This window comes from Dermacentor albipictus, chromosome 5, assembly GCF_038994185.2.
Source record: "Dermacentor albipictus isolate Rhodes 1998 colony chromosome 5, USDA_Dalb.pri_finalv2, whole genome shotgun sequence".
Lineage (NCBI taxonomy): Eukaryota > Metazoa > Arthropoda > Arachnida > Ixodida > Ixodidae > Dermacentor > Dermacentor albipictus.
Genome location: NC_091825.1, coordinates 78,331,719 through 78,354,189, shown reverse-complemented (window position 1 = coordinate 78,354,189; position 22,471 = coordinate 78,331,719). Strand labels below are relative to the sequence as shown.

General features: G+C 45.0%; 1 protein-coding gene across 5 annotated transcripts in view; it reads left to right on the top strand.

Moving 5' to 3' along the window:
- The window catches only part of LOC135921201 (uncharacterized), a 58,046-nt gene extending 35,822 nt beyond the window's left edge, over positions 1 to 22,224 (top strand). For all 5 annotated transcript variants that reach the window (XM_065455518.2, XM_065455515.2, XM_065455517.1 and 2 more), the window contains exons 9-15: positions 3,345 to 3,481; positions 4,345 to 4,570; positions 6,906 to 7,025; positions 10,897 to 11,011; positions 13,392 to 13,464; positions 18,335 to 18,468; positions 22,029 to 22,224. In XM_065455518.2, the coding sequence (XP_065311590.1) occupies positions 3,345 to 3,481; positions 4,345 to 4,570; positions 6,906 to 7,025; positions 10,897 to 11,011; positions 13,392 to 13,464; positions 18,335 to 18,468; positions 22,029 to 22,136 (913 nt within the window). In that variant the 3' untranslated portion in view covers positions 22,137 to 22,224. The remainder of the gene's footprint in view (positions 1 to 3,344; positions 3,482 to 4,344; positions 4,571 to 6,905; positions 7,026 to 10,896; positions 11,012 to 13,391; positions 13,465 to 18,334; positions 18,469 to 22,028) is intronic.
- Positions 22,225 to 22,471: the final 247 nt, after the last annotated feature.

Below are 22,471 nucleotides of genomic sequence, written 5' to 3'. Positions count from 1 at the left end.
GCCTATGGAAAGCCACACACTTTGCACAAACATGATGCGCAGGACAAAGTGCAGCAGGACGCTCCGTCAGAGCTTGGAAAAGAATTTCATCATGACGTCGAAGACTACTCAGTGAGCTTCCTTCTAACTGCCAAGTGTAGAAGAAATAAATGCACCAAAGTGTAGTACAATAATATGCGGTACGATACGCTTCTATGCACCATGGTGATACTACGCAGCCATGGATGAAGGTGTGCATGCTAGGAAATGCGGGGGTGGCCAACGTACGAATAATTTTAGAAATATGCTTTCTTAGCAAGTCACCCAAAATTTAGGTCTGTGGCCTTTAGAGCACATTCACGCTGGCACACTTGGCATCTAGAGCAGTGCAAAAACCAATTCAGTGGCGGTGAGTTCTGTCGAAAGGGCCCTATTTGCACCGATCGGTTCCAGGCTTATTTTCGTCGTGGCTGCCACCGGAATCCTTCGTCGTGAACCAATCGGAACCACCACCGTCTACAGAGATTCCACAGCTACCTTAATTCTCCACAAGAAAATTAGGAAGATACCTATCAAGAAAGGGGTCAGATAAAGAGACACAATCTCTCCAGTGTTGTTCACTGCGTGCTTGGAAGAAGTATTCAAGCTATTAAACTGGGAAGGCTCAGGAGTAAGGCTCAACAACGAATATCTCAGCAACCTTCGATTTGCAAATGACATTGTCCTGTTCAGCAACACTGGGGACGAGTTACAACAAATGATTGAGAACCTTAACAGAGAGAGTATAAGAGTGGGGTTGAAGATTAATATCCAGAAGACAAAGATAATGATCAATAGCCGGGCAAGGGAACAATAGTTCAGGATCACCAGCCAGCCTGTAGAGTCTGTGAACGAGTATGTTTACATAAGTCAAATGATCACAGGGAACCCTGATCCTGAGAAGGAAATTCACAGAAGGATAAAAATGGGTTGGATCGCATACAGCAGGCATTGTCAGCTCCTGACTGGAAGCTTACCATTATCATTGAAAAGGAAGGTGTACAATCAGTGCATTTTACCTGTGGTGACAAATGGGGCACAGACTTGGAGACTGACAAAGAAGCTCGAAAACAAGTTAAGTACCGTGCAAAGAGTGATAGAACGAAGAATTTTAGGCGTAATGTTAAGAGACGGGAAGATAGCGGCATGGATCAGGGAGCAAACAGGGATAGCCGACATTCTATCAATAACTCATCTGACCATACTACACTCCAAAATGATCTTAACAGTGTTTTAGAATGGTGCAGCAATTCGCTGATGACCCTTAACGCCAAGAAATGTAAATTCGTGTCCTTCTCCCGCCGTCGCAACCCTTCCTTCTTCCCATATGAAATAAATACCACACCATTAGAATCAGTACAATCCTATAAATATCTAGGTGTAACCCTGTCTCACGATTTGTCTTGGCGCGCACATGTCACTAGCATTATCTCTGCAGCTAACAAAACCTTAGGTTTTCTAAAACGGAACCTACGGCAGGTCCCATCAGATTTAAAATTACTAGCATATAAGTCACTTGTCAGGCCGAAACTGGAATACGCGTCAGCTATCTGGAACCTGCATCAAGCATATCTCACCGACGCATTAGAATCAGTTCAAAATCGTGCTGTTAGATTCATTCATACCTCATATTCATACGACGTCAGCGTTTCATCACTGAAATCAGAATCAGGCTTGTCAATACTTTCATGTCGACGTCGCATTTCCAGTCTTTCACTGTACCACAAGTTCTTCTTTTCTTCCCTTAATCAAGAGCCTTACATAACAGCAGCAGCACGCATATCTCATTGCACCAGCCATCCACTTCAAGTGGCATGCCCACGTGCACGGACAACTACCTTCGCAGCCTCCTTTTTCTTCCGTACCGCCACACACTGGAATGGCCTTCCCGCCAACATCGCTAATACCACTTGTCCATCTTCGTTCACAGAACTTGCAACCGATCATTTTGTTAAATAATTATTTATGACGATGTTTTGCTATCTTATAAAAACCCACCCCTTATGTAATGCCCCTACGAGGGACCTTTAAGGTAATAAACTGAACTGAACTGAACTGACATTAAGAGAAAGAAATGGAGCTGGGCAGGTCATGTAATGCGTAGGTTAGATAACCGTTGGACCATTAGGGTAACAGAATGGGCGCCAAGAGGAGCGCAGTCGAGGACGACAGAAGACTAGGTGGGGTGATAAAGTTAAGTAATTCGCAGGCGCTAGTTGTAATCAGTTGGAACAGGACGGGTAATTGGAGATTGTAGGGAGAGGCCTTCGTCCTGCAGTGTGCATAATGTAGGCTGGTGATGATTATGATGACTTACTAGGTCTTATTTCATGTGACCAGCCACGGTGGCTCGTTGGCTATGGCATTCTACTGCTGAGAACCAGGTCGTGGGTTTGATGCCAAGCCACAGAACCTGCAATTCGATGGGGGCAAAATGTAAAAATGCTCAGATACTTGATATAGTCGTGCATTTGAGAACACCAGGTAGCCAAAATGATAGACTTGTGCAAATATTAAAAAGGTATTTACCTCGGCTCGAATTTCATTGTTCAATGTTTTAGAGGTATTCAAAATGAATGAATGCTAATTTAAAAACGTGCTATAATCAGCAGTTTCAGTTTCAGTGAACAAGTCACATTGTGTGGCTCATAGGCAACACAAGCCAAAGGCAAATTCGTTTACAGTCACCAACTGATTTTTGCAGCTATATGATTTGAACATTGATCCATGGTACGTGAATGTAGCAATAAACCGTGTCTGTGGTTGCCGACACCCAGTAAAGGAGCACTGGTTAGGCCTAACAGCCAAAGCAGACGTGGCAGTGGGTGCCAAACCATCACAGGAAGCTTGCTGCTCATCGGTGATCGCGCCAGAGAGCATGCACATGGGCTAGACTGAGGGCCGCAAAAGTGGTGGGTGTGCCAAAACAAGTTCATCTGTGTGCATACAGAACAGTATGAGTTAAGCTCGCATGTAGAAGAAAAATGCCAAGTTGAATTTGTGCAGCATAGCATAAACTGCCAGCGTTGCACAGTCACGGTCATGCTTTATGGCATCACAATAGTGCACGAAGTGCAAACCTGAAACAGTCCGGCAGCCTCTATTATCACAATTTTAAGAGTGTTTCCAGAAAGGCTGGCACTTTCCTTGTCCAATATTTGAACATGGTTCCCATACGGGCATCGAAATGTCGATTTCATCATCATGCTGGCCCGTGACAAGGTTTTAAATGGCCATAGTATGACTTTATTACCTTTGCATTGAGTGTCTTTTTAGGATTTACCTTATGACTGGTCACGCTACATTACCCTTCATTGTGTGTGCAGGGCCTACTTCTTGGGTCACGTGAGCCCAGCCAGCCAGCCTGATTCCTACTGCACGGCTGTACGTGCGCTCATTGACCATGCTCGCCAGGTGGCACCCAAAACGCCACTTCTCGTCAACACTATGGGCTGGGTCAATGGCAAGTCTCATTTAGTAATGTCAGAGATTGGGCCACTAGTTCTGGGTGATTCGAAATGTAACAGCGGAGTGTTGGAAAAAGACACAAACCGAAGAGCAGACAGGGACAAGCCTGTTGAAAGACAGTGCTTGTCCTATTCTGATCTTCAGTTTTATGTACTCCTCCAAAGTTGTCTTGTTACATTTTGAATCAGGCAAGTCTCAATAAGCGTTTCCTTACGTTCACTGTTTCCAGTCCACTGTTCCACTTTTTCCATTTACTGCTCCGCTGTGTCTGTCCGCTGTCCAGTGTTGACAGCATGAGTGCAAAGAGACATCGAGAAAAGCTGGACAGTGAATTGTATGTTGGGTGAACCTGCTTCTTGATGCAAGGAAGTGACTGGTTGGGGGTAATTGACCAATGTGGCGTTTTGTGCTTGTTGGTGTGGCGTCACGCAGAATTGAGTAGCACTGGAAGGACGAAGACAGGTACATAGGGACAGCAGCACACAGCACGTGTGTTGTTGAACTGTGTACCTCTCTTCATCCTCGTAGCACAGCTCAATTTCCCAACTTGGGCAGAAGTAATTCCCATCACTAGCTGCAGCTAGAAGTTCTCAGATCTTGTGCTGTTTAGATGCAGTGAAACCGGTCAATTTAGACTACTAGGAACTGTAGGTTTTTTTCTGCATTACAGCTCACATTCAGTTTTTCTGCCCACTAAACAGTGAAAGAGAAGAGTGTGTACCTGTCTAGCCTAATTTTGTATTTGTCTTTAATGTCTTGCAAAGACAATGCCTCTCTAGTTTGAGATGCCAGTGTGGTTGCCTACAATTATTTTCGCGGAGACTTGGAACACACTTTGAGAACTACGTGATCATGCAGGACTGGGCCTCTCGCTTCTGGTGGATACGATCCGGTGGCTGCGTCCGACGGACCTGGTGCAGCTGGTCGTTGAGAAAGAGAACAGCGACGTTCCTCTTCCACCACTGGACGACACACTGCTGCGATCGGCTTGTGGCTGGATGACGTCACGCAGCGCCACTGACTGCCTCTGGCCCCTGGAAGATCTCTCATGCCATGTGTTGCCTGGTACCACCTACAGGGGAAGGTGCGTAATTCAACAGGATTGATTATTATTTGCTATATGCACCATGTGAAGATCATAATCCACTCCGGTTTAGTGAGCGGTCATTTGTGGTGGAAACTTCATGCACTGCTTCAGAATGAGACAGCAGTCTAGAGGAGAAATGCAAGGCACATAATGCAATCAGCATGTTCTGCAGTGCATTTAAAGCTGCAGTTCTTCCCATTTTTGAAGTGGCCCCAAACCACCCTTTTGGCTTGGTGAAAAAACACATTCCACAGATAGTATATGTTGCTGTGAACATGTCAGCCAAATTTCACACTCATGTGTGGTGTGTGGGGCTCACAAGCAGAGTGCGAGGTGACCTTTCTCTCATACACTCTTTCCAGCAGAGGCCTTCTCCTCACCCTTTCAGGGCTGCTGATGGATGCCCCTAGATGTCAGTGGGCAGACTCCCATAGAGCGTTGCCATTGGCCAATAGTTGACGTCAATGAAGAAGCGTCTTTGGATCAGTGTGCTTCTTCCTGCTGTTACTGTGTGTAGTTACTGACAGTTTACTAAACATGCTGATGTAAGCGAAAATCTGCGTTTTGAATTTTGATAAGAATTACATCTGGAAGAAGCCAACTATCGTCTGCTCACGCTCGACCGCATCCCCACAAGTAGGAATGAAACTCTAGCAACAATGCTTATTGTTGTTTTAGCCGTCAGGACTTGCTAATTTCTATTAGTGTTGAACACTCAACAACCTCTAACCATGTGAAACTTAAGGTCATATATATGCTTGCCAGCTTGTGCTCGCTCCTTCCTGGCCAGACACGGAAAATATCGCTTCGTAGTGTGCTATTGCTAACGTTCCAAATGTGCAATTTGGACTTGGCTACTATCCGTCAGTTAGGTTGATGCAGAAAAAGCCAGTCTGCACTACGTAGCGCAGCCAGACTGTAGCACAGGAGCCCAAGTGCATACTCCAACCCTGTCATACACACTTCAGTTAGTCACTACAGTTGCGTGTAGCTATGCCTGCTACGTTGCGTAGATACCATGGCCACTGCGGTCTGCCACAGAGAGCACGTTCGCTGAACTTGCTGCGGCTCACTGAGGAGAACTGCGTGCTCTGATTGGTCTCTGTGGGTGACGTGACTCCAGGTAGAGTGTACTGCTCCAGGCGCGTGGTGAGCCGGCCCATGTGCCAACATCTGACTGGAACAGGTTGTCTGCTTCCCGAATTGCAAACCTTCAAGATGCGTTGCCATCATGGTCAAAGCTCATAATGCGAGGAAACCTTTCAACGCAAGTTTGGAGCGCAGCATCCATCACTTGATGCCGATATGGTTCATCGTCTCCAATGTGCTACGTAGCAGGCGGCGAAGATGGATACAGCACGCCAGTGATGCCACAATCACCTGAAATTTGCCCCTCCTGTATAGTTCAGCTTATTGAATGTAGCCTACAGCAGTGCGGTGATCAGAAATTGCCACGACACATCTGCTCATGTGCGTGGCGAATCAGCAATTTTGGGTTTGGCAAAGGTGCAAACTTGGCACGCTCGTTTCAGTGCACCCAAACTGTAGGCCAGAATGCTGCCAGCCAGTTGAGCTATTGCACGATGCACTCTGCCCTAGCGGCTTTGGCGTGAGATAGGACATCTATTTCTGCACCAGCAGCTCCTAGGTGCACCGAACGCCACCGTTTATGCTGACTACACCACTGCTCAAGCTGACTGCGCCAGTCTAGCATAACTACACCATGTGTGGCATGCGTCCCCTTATTTTTCCTTATGCGGAAACAACGTTCGTCTTTGTGGAAATAAGATGAGAACTTCACTTGCTTTTCTATTTTCTTTGCTGGAGTATACTAAGACTCTTTCCACATGTCACTTCAGCTTGGCACAGAATACCTTGGACCATGCAGTGCATAGCATTCGAGTGTGGTCAAAGGCCTGACATATGCCCTTTAATGAGTGGGCCTGTGTCCGTCCCGGGCCCGTGGTTTCAAGCCCGAGTCCGCCCCGGGCCCGTGGCTTCAAGCCCGAGCCAGAGCCGGACTCGCGCCATAAAACGCTTCAGATAGCCCGGCCTGTGCAGTTCTCTAATTCTCGGTCCTCTTTTCCTCTTCTTCAAATGCTCTTGCCACGTGTAATCCTTTCTACAGAAATAAACTAACATTTTGCCAGACAAACCTGTCTATCTTTTGCTCCATGGCCTTGACAGTTCTATGCCCACAATGCCAGCTCGGCAGCTGCGACATCCATCCATTAAACAGATCACCAGTGCAGTTCCCAAACTTGGTGGCCTGGTGAAATGAATACCCATCGAGCGGCTTCCCGATCCCTTGTTCCCCTATAACCTGGTGCAGGTCTTGGGCACGTGCCAAGCGAGAGGCCATGGTCCTTGCGTACCTGGGACGGCAGGGCAACGGCAACAGTGCCCAGCTGCCTGAGACACCTTACTGGCTGTGGAACAACACACCACTCAGGTGCGTACGTCTGAGTAAATATATGAACCGCACACCTGCCATATTTTATGATTTTATCGCATAATTCCTGATTTCTATTCTTTGTTTACAATCATCCCATTGAAGCAAATATATTACGATTTTTTACTTGTTTATAGTTCAAGCACAACCAACTTTAAAACACAAAGAAAGGAAGACGCAATTGCTGAGTGAACTTTTTATGGACCAATTTTTGAGACCCTTTAATTCAACGGCTGTACCCATGCGGCAGCAACATCATCTGATAGAATCAATGTATAATGGCAACAGAACCTTCGACAGCAGTTACGTGAATATTGCATTAATAAACTTCATTAACATTCCTGCTTGTTTGTGGCACAGATCATTGTTGCTGCGAATATATAAAGCAAAGTGCCTGTTCACAGCATTTTTATAGAACAAAGTCTGCATATCTTTAAATAAACAATAAACATATTGAATAATCAAATAACATTTACCATTTTTCGAGGAATTTCATGTTTTTTGGCTTCCACTGTAATGTTTTTTAATTTCTACGCTTGGCTAGTCTGGAATGGGCATGTTGGTAACTCTGCTGAATAGAACAGTGCAAGCGGAGTACTTTGCTTTGTCTCATCCTTCCTCGTCTTCTGTTTGCTGCGATCTATTCAGCGTGCATGAGCCTGCGCTGACCTATGGCACCCCGGTAGAACTTCTTGCGTCAAGTGTTCATACTATGCTAGCTCTTCTGGAATTTCATAAGCGCAGTTTTCAACCACAAAGTGCACCTGTCTTTGTACCCCATAAATTTTGAGCCAGCGGCAAGACACACATTGGGGCTAACTTCTATTCTGCGACACCCATAGAAATATATCATGAAAAGCCAACAAACAGATACCAAGGAAAACATAAGGGAAATTACTTGTACTTACTAATTGAATTCAAGAAATTATAAAGTAATGGCAATGAAAGTGAAGGAAAAAACAACTTGCCGCAGGTGGGGAACGATCCCACGTCTTCACATTACGCGTGCGATGCTCGATTTGCGTCGTAATGTGAAGACGGGGGATCGTTCCCCACCTGCGGCAAGCTTTTTTACTTCCACTTTCATTGCCATTAATTTATCGTTCCTTTAATTCAATTAGTAAGTACAAGTAATTGCCCGTATGTTTTCCTTGGTGTCCTTGTTTGTTGGCTTCTCACGATATGATTAATAAAAATTGGGCCCATCGGTTAACTCCCTTTTTCCTCGTCCATAGAAATATAGTTATTTAATCCAGGGTTTGACAAAACATTGTCTGTCAAGGGACATACATTTTCTTGGGGATAAACAAACACTTTCCACAGGCAACAAAAAGAAAGAAATAGTTATGAAGTTTCGGCGCTCTTGCAGGTCTTGAAACATTGCAAGCTTTGTCTTTTTGTTGTTTATTTTCAAGAAAGTTGAGTTGATTTCCAATAATTCGACCCCAATGGGACTGATGAAACTGATCGATTTAACTGATGGGTCGAATTAAACAAGATGCAGAAATAAATGCGAAAACACGCTGCTCATTCATTTGGCAGTATTTGCCGAAGTCTAGCTCGCCCCTGAGTCAAATGTGTGCCCGCTTTCTATGTGTCCACTGTTGAAAACCAACATATAAGTGACTATTAAAGCTCCTAAACAAAGCAGAAATCTAACGTGTTCCAGATTTTTTAGCAACAAGAATGGCTACTTCTAATATTTTTTGCTCAATGGTGGATGATTTCCTAAAGTCAGCTACGCAACACAGTTTTGTAAGATCAGCTTTGCCGGAATACGTTTATGCTACGCGGTAAAGCATACAAATGCCGTGAAGACGGTTTTGGTTTTCTATCCGATTGCATCACGCTGGCAATTTGCATCTTAATTTTTCTGGAAAAATAAGATATAGGATAAATACTGTAATCAGACACGGTGAGCTCCGAGGCCGAGAATAGTTGTTTTCGAATTGAGTTTTTTTTTTTTTTTAACATGTGTTCAACACGTTTTCTTTCCCCTAACCTCTGCCGAGACGGACACTGCCACTGAAGGGGTCGCTATTGGGGTCACCATAGGGGCCAGGCGCATGCACGCTGACTTGTCAAGTTCGAATTATCTGGCAAAGGCCAATTTTTGTATTGAAATAACGAAAGGATGGGCCCATAGAAATGCATGGGTGCTGACCAGGACCTTTGGTTGGGATCGGTATAACCGAAGTATTATATTAACTGGAGTCGAATTAACAGAGGTGTACTGTATAGTTATTGTAATGGAGCAATCAAAGGGAGCTCCTCAAGGCCCATACTCACGAAACTTCATTAAGTGCCAACAATGATTGGTCATTGCAATGGTCTTATCATGTTGATCACCATCATGCATGATTGGTGCTCTAGTAATAGACAGTGAGGAAACCCTGTTAAGTAAGGGACGTTTTGTGAATGTGGGCTAATCCTCTTACTGTATTTCGTTTCACGATCAGTCCTCCAACTATTTTGAATCTTAGTGCAGTTCGGGGGGGGGGCTCAGGTACAGATGACAAAAGTGCATTGCTACAGAGAACCCAGTTTGATGCACACTGCTTGTATGTTTGTTTATTTACCAAAATAATAAAAATGTGCACATGGCTGAAAGTGCTGTTGAGCTTAATGGCTGGCCAGGTAAGGGAGCGCATATCAGTTTAGACTTGTACAGCATTCTTTGAAAACTTTATTAGGCATTTGCTCAATAGGAAGAGATAAAAATTTAGCAGAGGAAGTAAAGCATCCATGTCACATCTTAAAGAGGTGCTCAAGTGCAGGTAATATTCAAGCAACAAGTGACACGACAGGCATGCCTGTTGCACTGTTGCAATCAGTGTGAGGCAACCACATGGACGGAACAGTGTGAAGTTGTGACAGATTTTTGTTGTTGCCTTCTCATCAAGTACTATTGTACACCCATAAAAAAAATTTCAAACAAGTGTTTGCAATTGCAAAGCCAATCTTTTGACCAGTGCGTGCTAGATCTAACTTTAATATGCTGTCTTCACCAATGAAGAAACAGTCCATGTTGCCAGCCTTAAATGTTGTGGTGCCATCTGGTAAGTATAAATCAAGAACTTTCATAGCTCTCCGTGGTGTCCTAGGCCCAAGAGAGCCAAGATAAACAATTGATCTCAAGAGTAGTGACAGAATATCATCCATGCTTTGCCCTCAATAGGAGATAAGACTGATCGAAAGCTGATTTTATCACTTATTTCTTGTTGACATGAACAAGTAGCGAGAACCATTTCAGATTGAAGCAGGCGGCCTAGTTGCTGCCATATTGTTACTTGATCATGATAACCACTGGAACTCGTGCCAGCTTCTGGAGGATGAGTAACATTTTTTTGGCTAGCCACATACTTGCAAAGCAACAAGCGATAGGTTGCCCTCCACAATGTCTAAGCTTCTCTTAACTGGGTTGTTCTAATTTTCGTATTTTTATTTTTTCTTATTTTTTCTTAAATACATTTGATTTATTTACTTGGATATTTTTTTTTTTTTTCGGAGGGGGGGGGGTTAGTCTCCTCAGATCAGTTGTCCCAAAAGTTAGCCGTACCCTTCTCTGGGCAGCAGCGATGGCCATAGATGCAGGTTCACGTCTGCAGTCACCCAATTCGTCTGTAGTTATAGTCAGTGACAACCAACCCGAACAGTACTGAAATTGAACTGGTTTAATTAACGTGGGGGCCCTGGCTTATGACCAGGCATCATCTTTCTTGCCAGTGTGCAGGCTGAGAAAGCGTCAATGTCAAGCAGTGGTGTCTTCTTTAACGATGCGTTAGCCGCAGGGGCAAATTTGCATGGCTTGTGCTGACGGCTGGGTCTGTGTTCCTAATCCTTCATGTGGCACTTGCATGTGTTGGCACAGAGTCCCATGGTGTGCGATGGCTGTACATGATTGCGACAACTCCGTTCCCAAGAAGGATCTGCTGTACTCACTCCGTGGCAGTATCGTGGCCCTGTGTGTCGTCCCCACTGACAAGGTGAGTGAGCATACAGGTCTCCCCGCTGAAACTTGTGCGTCATGTCACTTTTGCACTGCCGTTAGCTCTGTACGACCCTCCAACTTAGGCACCCAATCCAGTCTTGAGTGACCTGAAACAAGTGTTGTTTTGTTTCACTTTGCACCGAAGCAAGAGAGATGTTCTTCCACTTCGTCTGCTTGTTCCCACAGTCGTGTGGTCACGTGCGTAGGTACCGAAACTACGCCATTCTCTACCGTGCTCCAGTACATGATCCTGCTCTACAATCCGCTTGTTCTGCCTCAGTATTCATGTAGCGCTGAATTATATGGCTAGTCATGTTTCCTTGTGCACAGCGCGCAAAATTGTGCGCTATGCGAACGAGACAACAACTCGTGCACGACGCTGTCAACGGCAATGCTGGAAAAAAAAGAAGAAGTGAGGAGAAAAAAATGAAGGTGGGGCCTGTGACATATGCGTCACGCAATCCTCGAGGTCTGGTATGGGAGAACGCAGGGAACGAATTTGCTTGCGAAGGCTAGACGGCAGTGAAGCCCACCTGCTGAAATCATGGGTTCGCGGCATTGAAATATTTCTATCTCGGCTATTAATGAGCTGATTTGAAAACTTTTTGTGATGGACTGCTCCCTAGAGGACACGTAACAACTTCCAGCGTATAACCGAAATTTGCTATGGGGCCTGGTGAGGGGCCCTTTAAGAGTATTAGAGCTATGACAAAAATAAACATATATAATGATATGCATTGACTGCATGTCGGATACAGTGATGAAAATTTTGCCTTATAGACGGCGTTTTCCATGCAGACTGAGCTTGAAATTTGCGTTACTAAGTGACGAACGATGCCAAGATGGGGCAAAAGTTTGCCTATGCAAGTTCATAGCTCCTGCCATTACCATGCTGCGCATCCTGCCTGCGCACCAATTGTGAAGCCACGGAGACTGTTGTGAGTTACCACAGTGCGCCACAAGATGGTGGCAGCTGCTTCATGTCCACATTGTGCGTCGCCCCCTATCGTCCTTTATACGTGTCCAGAGAAGAGAGAATAAAAAAAAAGCGAAGCAATAGCTGGCACTCGCCCTTTCTAAAATCTCGCTCTCCGCGAGTGCAGAAATGCTCTGTGGAAGTAGCACCGAAGAAGCAGACAGACAGCCCAGTTTGTAGAAGATGGTGCCAACAAAATGCAAAGCTGTGTCGCTTAAGATGAAGCTGCAAGTTTTGCAAGGCTCAAAGTATCGGACTCAAAGATTCACAGTTGACGATATTGACAATTCTGAAAACTGGGAGTGCCACGATCATGAAGGCTGGAACCAATGGCGACGCCAATCAACAGAAAGAGAGTTAGGGACCCTTTTCCACCATAAACAACTGTTTCAGAAAAGTGGGCTTTGTGCACCAAGACGAAACCCCCCCATGGTAGTAAAACCACGACAGTGGAAACCGCTGACATTACCAAGCTCTGCGAGCTTGTCGCTACTGACGGTGACACAGGTGTTGCTTCGATGGCGGAATTTCTTAATGGAGATAGTGCTGCCTGGTTCTGCAAAGAGGTTTCTGAGGAAGCAATCATTGTGGTTACAGATGGCAGCAACAACATCAGCAGCAATGATGACAAGATTGACAATGACTCGTCTTTGATCCCAACCCCTGGAGCCCTGGAATCCTCAATACATTTAAGACTCTGACATAATCTTGATGATCCTCCAATTTTCCTAGAAAACGTTGAGAGAACTACTGTGTCATGTGAGGAACTTTTGTAGACTCCTGGACAGTGCTAGAACACTACCCCGCAATTTTATAAAACATGCTACTTGCGCACAGCTGCACAAACACGCAGTCTGCAATTTCATTGGCAAATAGGAAAAACAAGACATTGCTGGTTTTGTAAGCCTTCTACAAGATGACTTTGACTGAGTTATTGCTTCTGGCACATTTTTCATGCATTTGCTTCACACTCCTTCAAATCTTGCAGATAGTACACATACAGCACAATGGGAGTGTCTACGAAACAAAGAACACACCACAGTGCATGGGCACCAACGTTTCAAGCACTGCATGTCTAGCAATGTTGTGGTGCGGTGCATGAGACTAGCTCAATGAAAAACTGTTGGCACTCGAATCCAAACATTAGTGAATTTTAGCTTGTCTGCAAACTTTGCATATGAGTTAGAGCACTCGACTTGAAACCGCATAATTGTTGGTTCGATTCCAGGTATAGTACCTGCTTGGTGACATGTTTTTTATCATTACAGCACTCCTGAATAAAAGAGTAATGAATGAACAAACATAATGAACAACTTAGCCTGTAACTGCTGTTTGTAGTAGAAGTACCTGCCAGTATCATTTTTATATCTTTTCTTTTTCTTTCCACATGCCTTGACAGCTCCTGGAAACGGAGAACCCCTCTTACCCGAGGTTTATCGATAGCTGTGGCCCATACGAGTGCCTTGGATATGGTGAGTCTTTTTTCACCGACTGCACGATGACCAAATGAATTTGTAAGATGGGTGTCGAAGTTTTTCATTTAAGGGGGTATAGTAGGGCAAATCGACCAAAAAACTGATTTTTTGATTTCATCAATAAAAAATAATACACACTGTGGGGAGCAAAACAGTTCAGCGGCGAGCGCGTAGGAGCGCTCTAAGCCATTTAAAAATGGCGCCAAAAAGCGCGCCGCCTGGTATTTAAACGTGACAGACGCGAGGGTTTGTTTACATGTTGTATTCCGTTATTTTTTCAGTGTTTACGTAATTATGTTTACTTCATGTTTACGTTTACGTAAACATGAAGAAAGGCTTTGGGGAAGACACCAAAAAAGCCAGAAAGTTTCTGTACTCTGCTGGTGCATGTTGAACGGTTGTAGTGAAGCTGCAAACATAAAAATACGTTTTTCTCAACATCACTTTTTTCAATATTCTCGGAACTTGATGTACCTTTTCTGGAAAACTATACAGCCCATTACGCTGAGATTTTCCGAGAATATACTCACATCCCTTGCAAGTAATCTGAACCTAAATGTGTGAAAAAATCACTCGGCTATAACTAAAAAAAAAGAAAAGATTATTAGAAAGACCCTCCACAGTACGAGACGTGTGACGGCAATATTTTTTTTCTTGTGACGTAAATGTAGCAAAGCATTTTTTAAAGGTTCCAGTTAAACCCACTATTATACAGAATTATTGTGCGAAATTTCACGGTCATGCTGTTTTTTGTTTCTGAGGAAAGGTACATTTTATTTTACATCATAGCTTAAAGTTTGGTTCTCAAATACACAAAAAATAAAAAAGGCCTGCAGTAAAAAATTACACCAATTAAAGCCAACACTATTGATATTGAGCGTGCAGAATTTCACGCTAATATATAGAACAGTTGTTCAGATATAAAGCTGAAACCAAGATAGTTCATGCACCCTACCATACCCCCTTAACAGGAAGCCCTTGGCACTGGTTCGTTAAAGTAATGGTGGCCATCATCGAGTTCCTACAATGTTACCAAGTGAATTTGCCACAAGGTCTAGCAGATATCGGGCTCGACTTGAAAGCAAAAATGTGGTTTTAATGAATAGTGCATTTTGTAGTGCATTTAGATTAGCAGGCCCGAAGAAATTATAGTGCAAGTCAGTCTCTTTCATTTGCTGTAATTAAATTATCTCTTTCTCACTCTGGAAGTGTCTCCTAAGCAGCTCCTTTGCAGATTAGCCAATTATTTCAGTGGAACATTCGCAGGAAGAAAAGTTCACCAACAATTATGATACTTTCTACTGCGAAATTCAAGCACAGCTCTATACATATATTTATTTCGCCATATATTGGCTGGCACGGACAATCTGTCTCAGGCAGCATGTTGCAAATGGAGCTAAGTGTGGCACGACCGCCTCGCTAATCAGGAGATCGCGAGAGGCAGCACGAAGGTGACATGTGGGCACGATTTACAGCACCCGCCACAGACAGACTCATGCTCATGCAGCGCTTTATTTCCGTATACGTCATTCGTGAACAGACGGCACACTCTAATCTGGCTCCATCGCGTAGCCACAGAGCCCACCTTGCGCAGCAGTACGCTTTTCTTGTCACGCTTTCACCATACTCTCCTCCTTCACTTTCAGCCTTATGGCTCCGCTGCACCCTCCTCCTCCACTTTCATCCCCCGCAGCACTCCTTATTCGCTCTTTCAGCATTCACTGTGCTTTTTTGCTCAGTTATGCCAAGGGACACCGACGCTCAACGCAGGAATGAGTGCCTGACAGCTGCACTCTAAAAGGAAATAGAAAAATTTATTTGTATTTCATGTGTCTCATGTACTAATGTACTCCCTTGTGCAAAGCTATACGGACCAGGGATTCTGTGATAAAGGCGATTTTCTTCTTTGCCTGTGAATGTAAAGTGAGGATTGCAGTCCAATGCACTCATCAAATTCTATTTGGAGCTCTAAATTAAAAAATAAATTCAGTTTTTTTTGCGGGACTCTGGTCCATATATTTTGCTCATGGTTGTACGCTCTTTGTCAAAACTATAAGGGCTGCATTGCATGCGACCACCATGCTGACTACAGGCTTTTTTAGAGAGTTCCTGTGGTGTGCCATAACTGCCAGTACCCTCGGGAATGAAAAGTACTCTCGTACTTGCCATCCAGAGGTTTCAGGAGCACCACAGGAACCACACCACACAATTGAACAACATACAGGGGGATAATTTTTAAGTTATATGGGATTTTTATAAATTGCCTATGGCAGATAGCATAGTTCTCGACCTTGAGCGATATTATTCGAAGAAGCGGACATTACTAGCATAAAGAATCTAAACACATGTTAAAGTAATTAACAAAAATGTACTAATGGACTTCCTAATTAATTACGTTACGGCACATATTGCATTTTCTAAATTATAACCAGGTGAGCTTGCAAGACGTATCCACTTGAACTGAATTCTCCAGGATGAAAAAAAGTACTGTGCGTTCTGCCAGAAGCGACAACAGGGAACCAAACTTGTTATCCCATGTGGAATGCGGAGAAATGCTCAGTAAAAGAGAAAAGAATGGTTTATGCAGCATGCAGTCAGCTTTCTTGGCGACACACGGTCATTGTGTGGCTAGCAACCACAGGACCAGCCTGGCTGGCATGTGTGTCACCGGTTTGTGACCACTAACTCCAATTTTCAAGATTTGCCAAAATAACTGGTACACAAACCCTGTGCCAAGTCGCCACATTCCATGTGCATTTTGAAGTATTCACCTTAAAAAAGGATATAATTGGTGATTTGTTGCATGCTCAGGCAATTCTGGCATGACATTGTAGGTATGGGGTTGACAGCTATCTGTTCAAGCAAAGAAAAGAAAAGTGGGATAGAAAATTTTGTGTCGGTACTTCTTTCAGCTGTTGAAGGGCTAGAGATGGCTTAAATTATAATCTCAACTGCAGCTGTTAGTGTCGTTTATACATTGTTGTAGTAGCTCTGTAGTAGAACCAATTGTTCAGTCTATCAACTTTTGTACAAACTTGTGGGCTCTCCAGGTAAGCTTTCCGTCAAAACAAAGTTGAACATACCGTATTTACCCGCGTATAACCCGCCCCTGCGTATAACCCGCACCCCTAACTTTGAACTCGGCGAAAAAAAAAAAAAAAACTCGCGTATAACCCGCACGTTTACCTGAAAAAAAAAAAAATGAGCGCTAGAAAGATGCAACTCACACTCAGTGATCATTTCGTTTTAAGAACATTTATTCAAACGACCGCCACCACGTCACTGGTTATCCGATTCTTAATCGTCGCCGCTCTCACTACTGCCATCCGAGGCTTCATCGCCACTCTCAAAGACGTAGTCGTCCTCGGAACCATCCAAACTATTACTGATCGCACATTTTTTAAAGCTTTTGCGCACCAAATCGGCCGGTATCGCTTTCCACGCATCCACGATCCACTGGCACAGCAATGGAATATCAGGCCTTCGCACGCGTCCCGTCGGTGTGAGGGCGTAAATGCCGTCGGCCATCCACTGGGCATACAGCCGCTTCACGTGTGCCTTGAACGGCTTGTTCAGGCACACGTCGAGTGGCTGTAGCATGGATGTCATGCCGCCAGGTATTATGACGAGGTCGGTGCTGGTCTCGGCAAGGCGAGCCTTCACCGCATCAGTGCAGTGGCCTCTGAAGGAATCTAGTACGAGCATTGACCGGCGTGCCAGCAAGGCACCTGGTCTTCGCTCCCAGATTACTCGAAGCCAGTCACCGACTAGGCCACTGTTCATCCACGAATTTTCTTCCGCACGCACAACGATTCCTGGGGGCAGTGGAATGCTAGGTAGCGTCTTGCTTTTGAAAATGACATACGGGCGCAGTTTCGTGTCGTCAGCCAAAGCGCATAGCATGACTGTGCAGCGCAGCTTGGCATTTCCGCCGGTCAGCACGCTGACTGATTTGGAGCCCTTTTTTTCCATGGTCGTGTCCATCGGCATCTCAAAGTACACAGGTGTTTGATCAGCATTTCCTACCTGAGACAGCAAATAGCTGTGCTCCTTCCGAAGTGCGATCACATATCGTTGAAAGTTCAACAACTTTTCCTCGTAGGCTTCAGGAAGCCGCTGGCACATGGTTGTTCGCCGCCGCATAGAAAATCCATGTCTTCGCATGAAGCGCTGAAGCCATCCACGGCTTGCACGAAACTCACGTGGAATGTTCAATTCCCGGGCCAACTTCAGGGCTTCCATTTGCGCCATCTCAGTCGAAACAGCGTGGCCACGACTTCTCTGCTCCTCAATGAACTTCGCAAGCTGCGTCTCGAGGTGGGGGTACGCGCCAGTCTTCGGACCCCGAAACGCTCGCCTGTCCCGGTTCGTTGCTTCGAGACTCTCTTTTTTCTTCCTCCAGTCGCGAATGCACGACTCGTCGACGTCATGCTGTCTTGCAGCAGCTCTGTTGCCGATTTCTTCGGCAGCGGCTATAATCTTTAGCTTCTCTTTCGCTGTGAAACACTGCCGTCGAGTCGCACTCATGATGCCAAAACAAAGCAGGCAAACAGTGCAAATTGGGGTAAGTACACTAAACAGCGCCTAACGCGAGGCTCAACAATGCTGGCCTTTCGTTGGCCCTTCATCGGCTTGACAAGCGTCGATGACGATGGGGATGGCGGACTGCACGGGGAGGCCGCCGCACATTGCGGTGAAGCCGACCCCCTCCCAAGTAAAAAATTCGCAGATAACCCGCACCCCCACTTTTTAAACGCGTTTTTTCACATTTTGGTGCGGGTTATACGCGAATAAATACAGTACATAGCTTCAATGCAGATGCAAGAGGTGAATTCAGTGAAGAGGCCAGCAGTGTCTTTCATTGCAGGTCTCGTGCGTGCCATTGACCCCTCGGAGCACCTCTTCTATGTTGCCACCCCTGAGCCACCAGAGCGGTTGGCAGAAGTCAATGCCCTCATCCGTGGCGACATTCATTTGCCAGAGTCCTTGCTCAGTATTCAGGTACAGCTGTGCGGAACAGATACAAGTGCTCTCTCTCTCTCTCTCTCTCCCCCCCCCCCCCCCCCGCCTTGATGGTGCATCAGGTAATGTTGACTGTTCGTTTATGAGCGTAAAAGCCTTTTAGTAATTATGAGTGTAACAGGGCAGCAATTTTCACCCTTACAATCTGATTACATCTATTACTACCCAAACTGTTTCCTGGTGCTCTTCCAACTTCGAAAATGGTACTTGATATTCAGTAATGTAAGGAGTGTTTGAATAGTGATATTTTATATATAAAACTGAATACCAAGTATTTTCCTGGTTTTAATATAAAAAGCAACCTGGAGAACAAAGGCAGTACAAAGAAAAGAATGTTTTCCTTCAATACACACAACACTGTTGGGACGTCCATTCAACAGAGCAGCTTCCAAATAAGCAAAAAGTCAAAGGTCACCATAGCTTTTGGGGGCTTACTGCGAGAACTTGAAATGGTTGATCGACTATATGCATGGCCCATGGAGGAAGGAAACTGAGGAGAGGCCCTACCCCCTCTGCGCGCTAGGAGAAAAGTGTGAAGGAAATAACCTAGTAGGTTCTCCTTTGTTTTGCTGTTTTTTTTTATTTCTTTGCTGTACCGGCCCCGCCTTTCGGGCCACAATGGTGGCTTTGTTATTGTTCTGCGTGCTCACACGTGTTGCTCCGTAGGTTTCGTACTGTGGCAAAGGCACCGTGCGGGCAGGTTTGCGTTGGTCTCCGTGTTTTGTTGCGCTGCGTTACCTGGACCGTGCTCTCCTGGATGTTGCTGTGGCCAGGTGGGACACGAGGACCAAAGTTCGTGAAATGAACGCGCATGCAACGCTGTAGGCAATGTACCGCGCCACGGCAATGGCAATGAACGAAGGAATATCCGCGGGAAATTTTGCTTTCTTTGGCGGAATCATGCTAACGTGCTAACGATTGTTTAGTATTGCTGCGGAGCGCGTGGCTCCGAGCAGCACGGTTGTGCACAGCGCGGCGTGGTTTCGCGAGAAATGTAAACAAGAGAGGGGAGCTGGCCCGATAGGCGGAGCAACGCCGTGAGCAACGCCAACTTCCGGCTTCACTTTCGCTTCACAAAGAGTGACGTCAGGGCCTCTCCTCAGTTTCCTTCCTCCGTGGCGTGGCCCTTTTCCCATGGCAGCAAGGCACCAACAATTGCAGCGAGCCCATATATTTAGCTTTAATCATATACTTGAATTCAGATGTCGAACTTTCTGATCCAATACCTTTATTTAGAATGAAAGTACTATTTGATTTGTATTTAAAATTGTAAATGTTTGCACACCCTTGTATAGTATACAATACCGCTCAGTTTTGGCAGTGTTGATCAAGTGCAGCCACATTTCAGGTAGGAGAAGGGGAAGGGGGGTTGGTAGGCCTTCATTGCTGTCCTTCTGGCTCCTGCTCTGGAGCGAGAGGCTTTCACTCCTTCTTCAGTGCTCCTTACCAGTTGCCTCTTTGCGCGGTGCTAGTCCACTATTATTCATGGCTGTCAGGTGTACAGTTGCCTATAAAAGTTTATGTAAGCGAGATTTGTGAAATACCCAAAAATTTTCGCAGCCTGGGCACGCAGCTTCGTTTTACAATTTCCAACCTGTACTGGTATACACAAATAGCATAGTGTTGTAGTACTGGCACGGCTGAACGTGGCCGCACAGGCCCTATCTTGAAAGAGATCTGCAGTGGGTACAGAGTTCAGGCATGCCGACGGCTGATGGCTTCGTGCGTGCTGTGTTCTCATCCCTTAGTGCTTAGTTCACGTTGAAGTGAGAGGCAGCTAGAAGGGCAATTCACTCACTGCTGCTGCCATGGTTCCTCACAGGAGTATTCTGACAGTCAGCATATGCAGTCATCAAGTGAGACGTGTTCATGTTTGCCTGTGTGAGTGTGGCACCTAACTGGTTAACCCATTATGAGTTTGAGGAACTGTCCATGCGATTTTTCTCAGAGTTTGGAAAAAAAAGGAATAACACAATTATAATGTCTTCAAAAGATTTTTGATATTTACTTATTGGTTCGTAAGTTACAATACTGTACTACATCTAGCACACTGGGCGAATGGAGTTTAAATGGCCAAGGTACTTGTCATTGCACTCCTGCCTCCTTGTATAAAATATTTGAAGTACCCTTTTTTGAGGCACAAATAGCCTGTGCGCTACTCATATCACCATGATGCTCAGGCATGACAGAATGGGCATCGCAGCTGTTTTCTGATTTTTTTCGGGGCAGTGACTGTGACCATCCATCATGAGCATTCCACTACACATATAGCAACACCCACAAGGCACAGCAAAGGCAACACCAACAACGCCAGTACGACTAAGGTGTTCTCAGTAACGATACTTTAGTGAAACCATTTTGGCAGACTGTTGTTGCAGGCTTTGCTAACCTACACTAACCACAGATTTCGTTCACGGCGAAAGCATTTATGTTGTTATCACTTTCCTCTTCGTCCTTATCTTTTCTTCTTCTTCCTTATCTTGAGCTGCTTCTGGCTGCACAATCACAATATCAATGTCCTCTTCTATGTTGCCCTCTCAAATGCATCCAGAGCATTGCGCAAGCGACAAAATGGCTTCCTTCGAAGGAAATCTCTGTGCCTATGCTGGAACACAACTAAAAAAAAAGGTGTCAATTTGTAACTGCTTACGCCCCCGGTACTATATCAAGTAAACCAAATTTTCAATGCGTGTCTTGTTCTTTGAAATGAAGCCACAGATTCAACAGTTTCTAACATGCTCAACATATGTACTGAATACTTTGAAAAGAACAACGCAAATATATAGAGCAGGTGAGCAGAAATAAATTGAAAGCCAGTACACATCACAATTCATCACGAGTCCGCATTTTTGCTGGAATTAGCACGAAATTTTTAGATATGAATTGAACAGTATATTTTCCCTGTGTCACGGTGTTGTGGGTGCCCTCTGGGTACAAGGAATGGAAATAGCCGAAAGGAAATACTCAGCTGTTCAAGACGTAGGGATATGAAACCAAGTGTACTAGTTCTAGTACAGTAGGCGCTAATGGGTTAATTTAGTTAGAAAGACAATGTTTATGACTTTATACGGCCAGTGAGACTACTATCCTTTTTTCGTGTAGCTGTCTGATAATTTGCTATCACAATCGGTGCTTCACCTTATGGGCAAAGCTGCAACATTTTGATAGTGACCCGAGAAATTTATGAGAGACATCTTTCATTAAAAAAAAAAAGAGCGGCTCCACACCTGTGCAAGATTTGTGCAAAATTATCTAGACATAGGCTAACCAAAAGAGTTCGAAAGCATTGGAGAACATGTTCAAGCACCGACACACAAATGCACGACGCAAACCGAGTTGACGAACACGTCTCATCTCTGGCAAGGAAAGCACAAGAAGCTGTGGCCTAGAGGAGTATGGCTTATCTTCTACAGTATTAGTGCAAACAGCTAGAGCGAGTGTAGTTTGGGCTTGGCAGTTAAAGTGTTAAAGTGTCTGTCATCGTTTCATCATGAGAAAATGCCTTTAACATTTGTTTTGTGTTCCCCATGCCGTGTCAGGCGCAGCTGTTGCAGTGCGGGTGGGCGCCTTATGTGGCTAAAGCGTCGTCCGAACCAGACCACAGCAGCGATGACGAGGAGCAGAACGGCGACGCTTCCTGCTCCTGAAGGGATGTTACATCCTGCTTTCTTTTCTTTTTCTTTAATTTCTTCACGCAATAAAAGATGCAGGGCAGGCTGCCAACTTTTCAATTTAGCATGTGTGTCCACTTCATGAGTGTCGTGATTACCCGAGGAGAACACGAAGACAGTGACGAACACTTGGTGATGAACACTCCAGCATGTCTACACAAGAGAAGCATATTCATTCTGTCACATGCATGGTGATGCAAGGCATTGCACGTTAGACTGCCCAGTGTTTGCCGAAGAGCGAAAGGGTCTTGATGATTTGAAACACAGAGCCGCTCTGTATATTAACATGCAGCTACGTTTCAAGATATTTT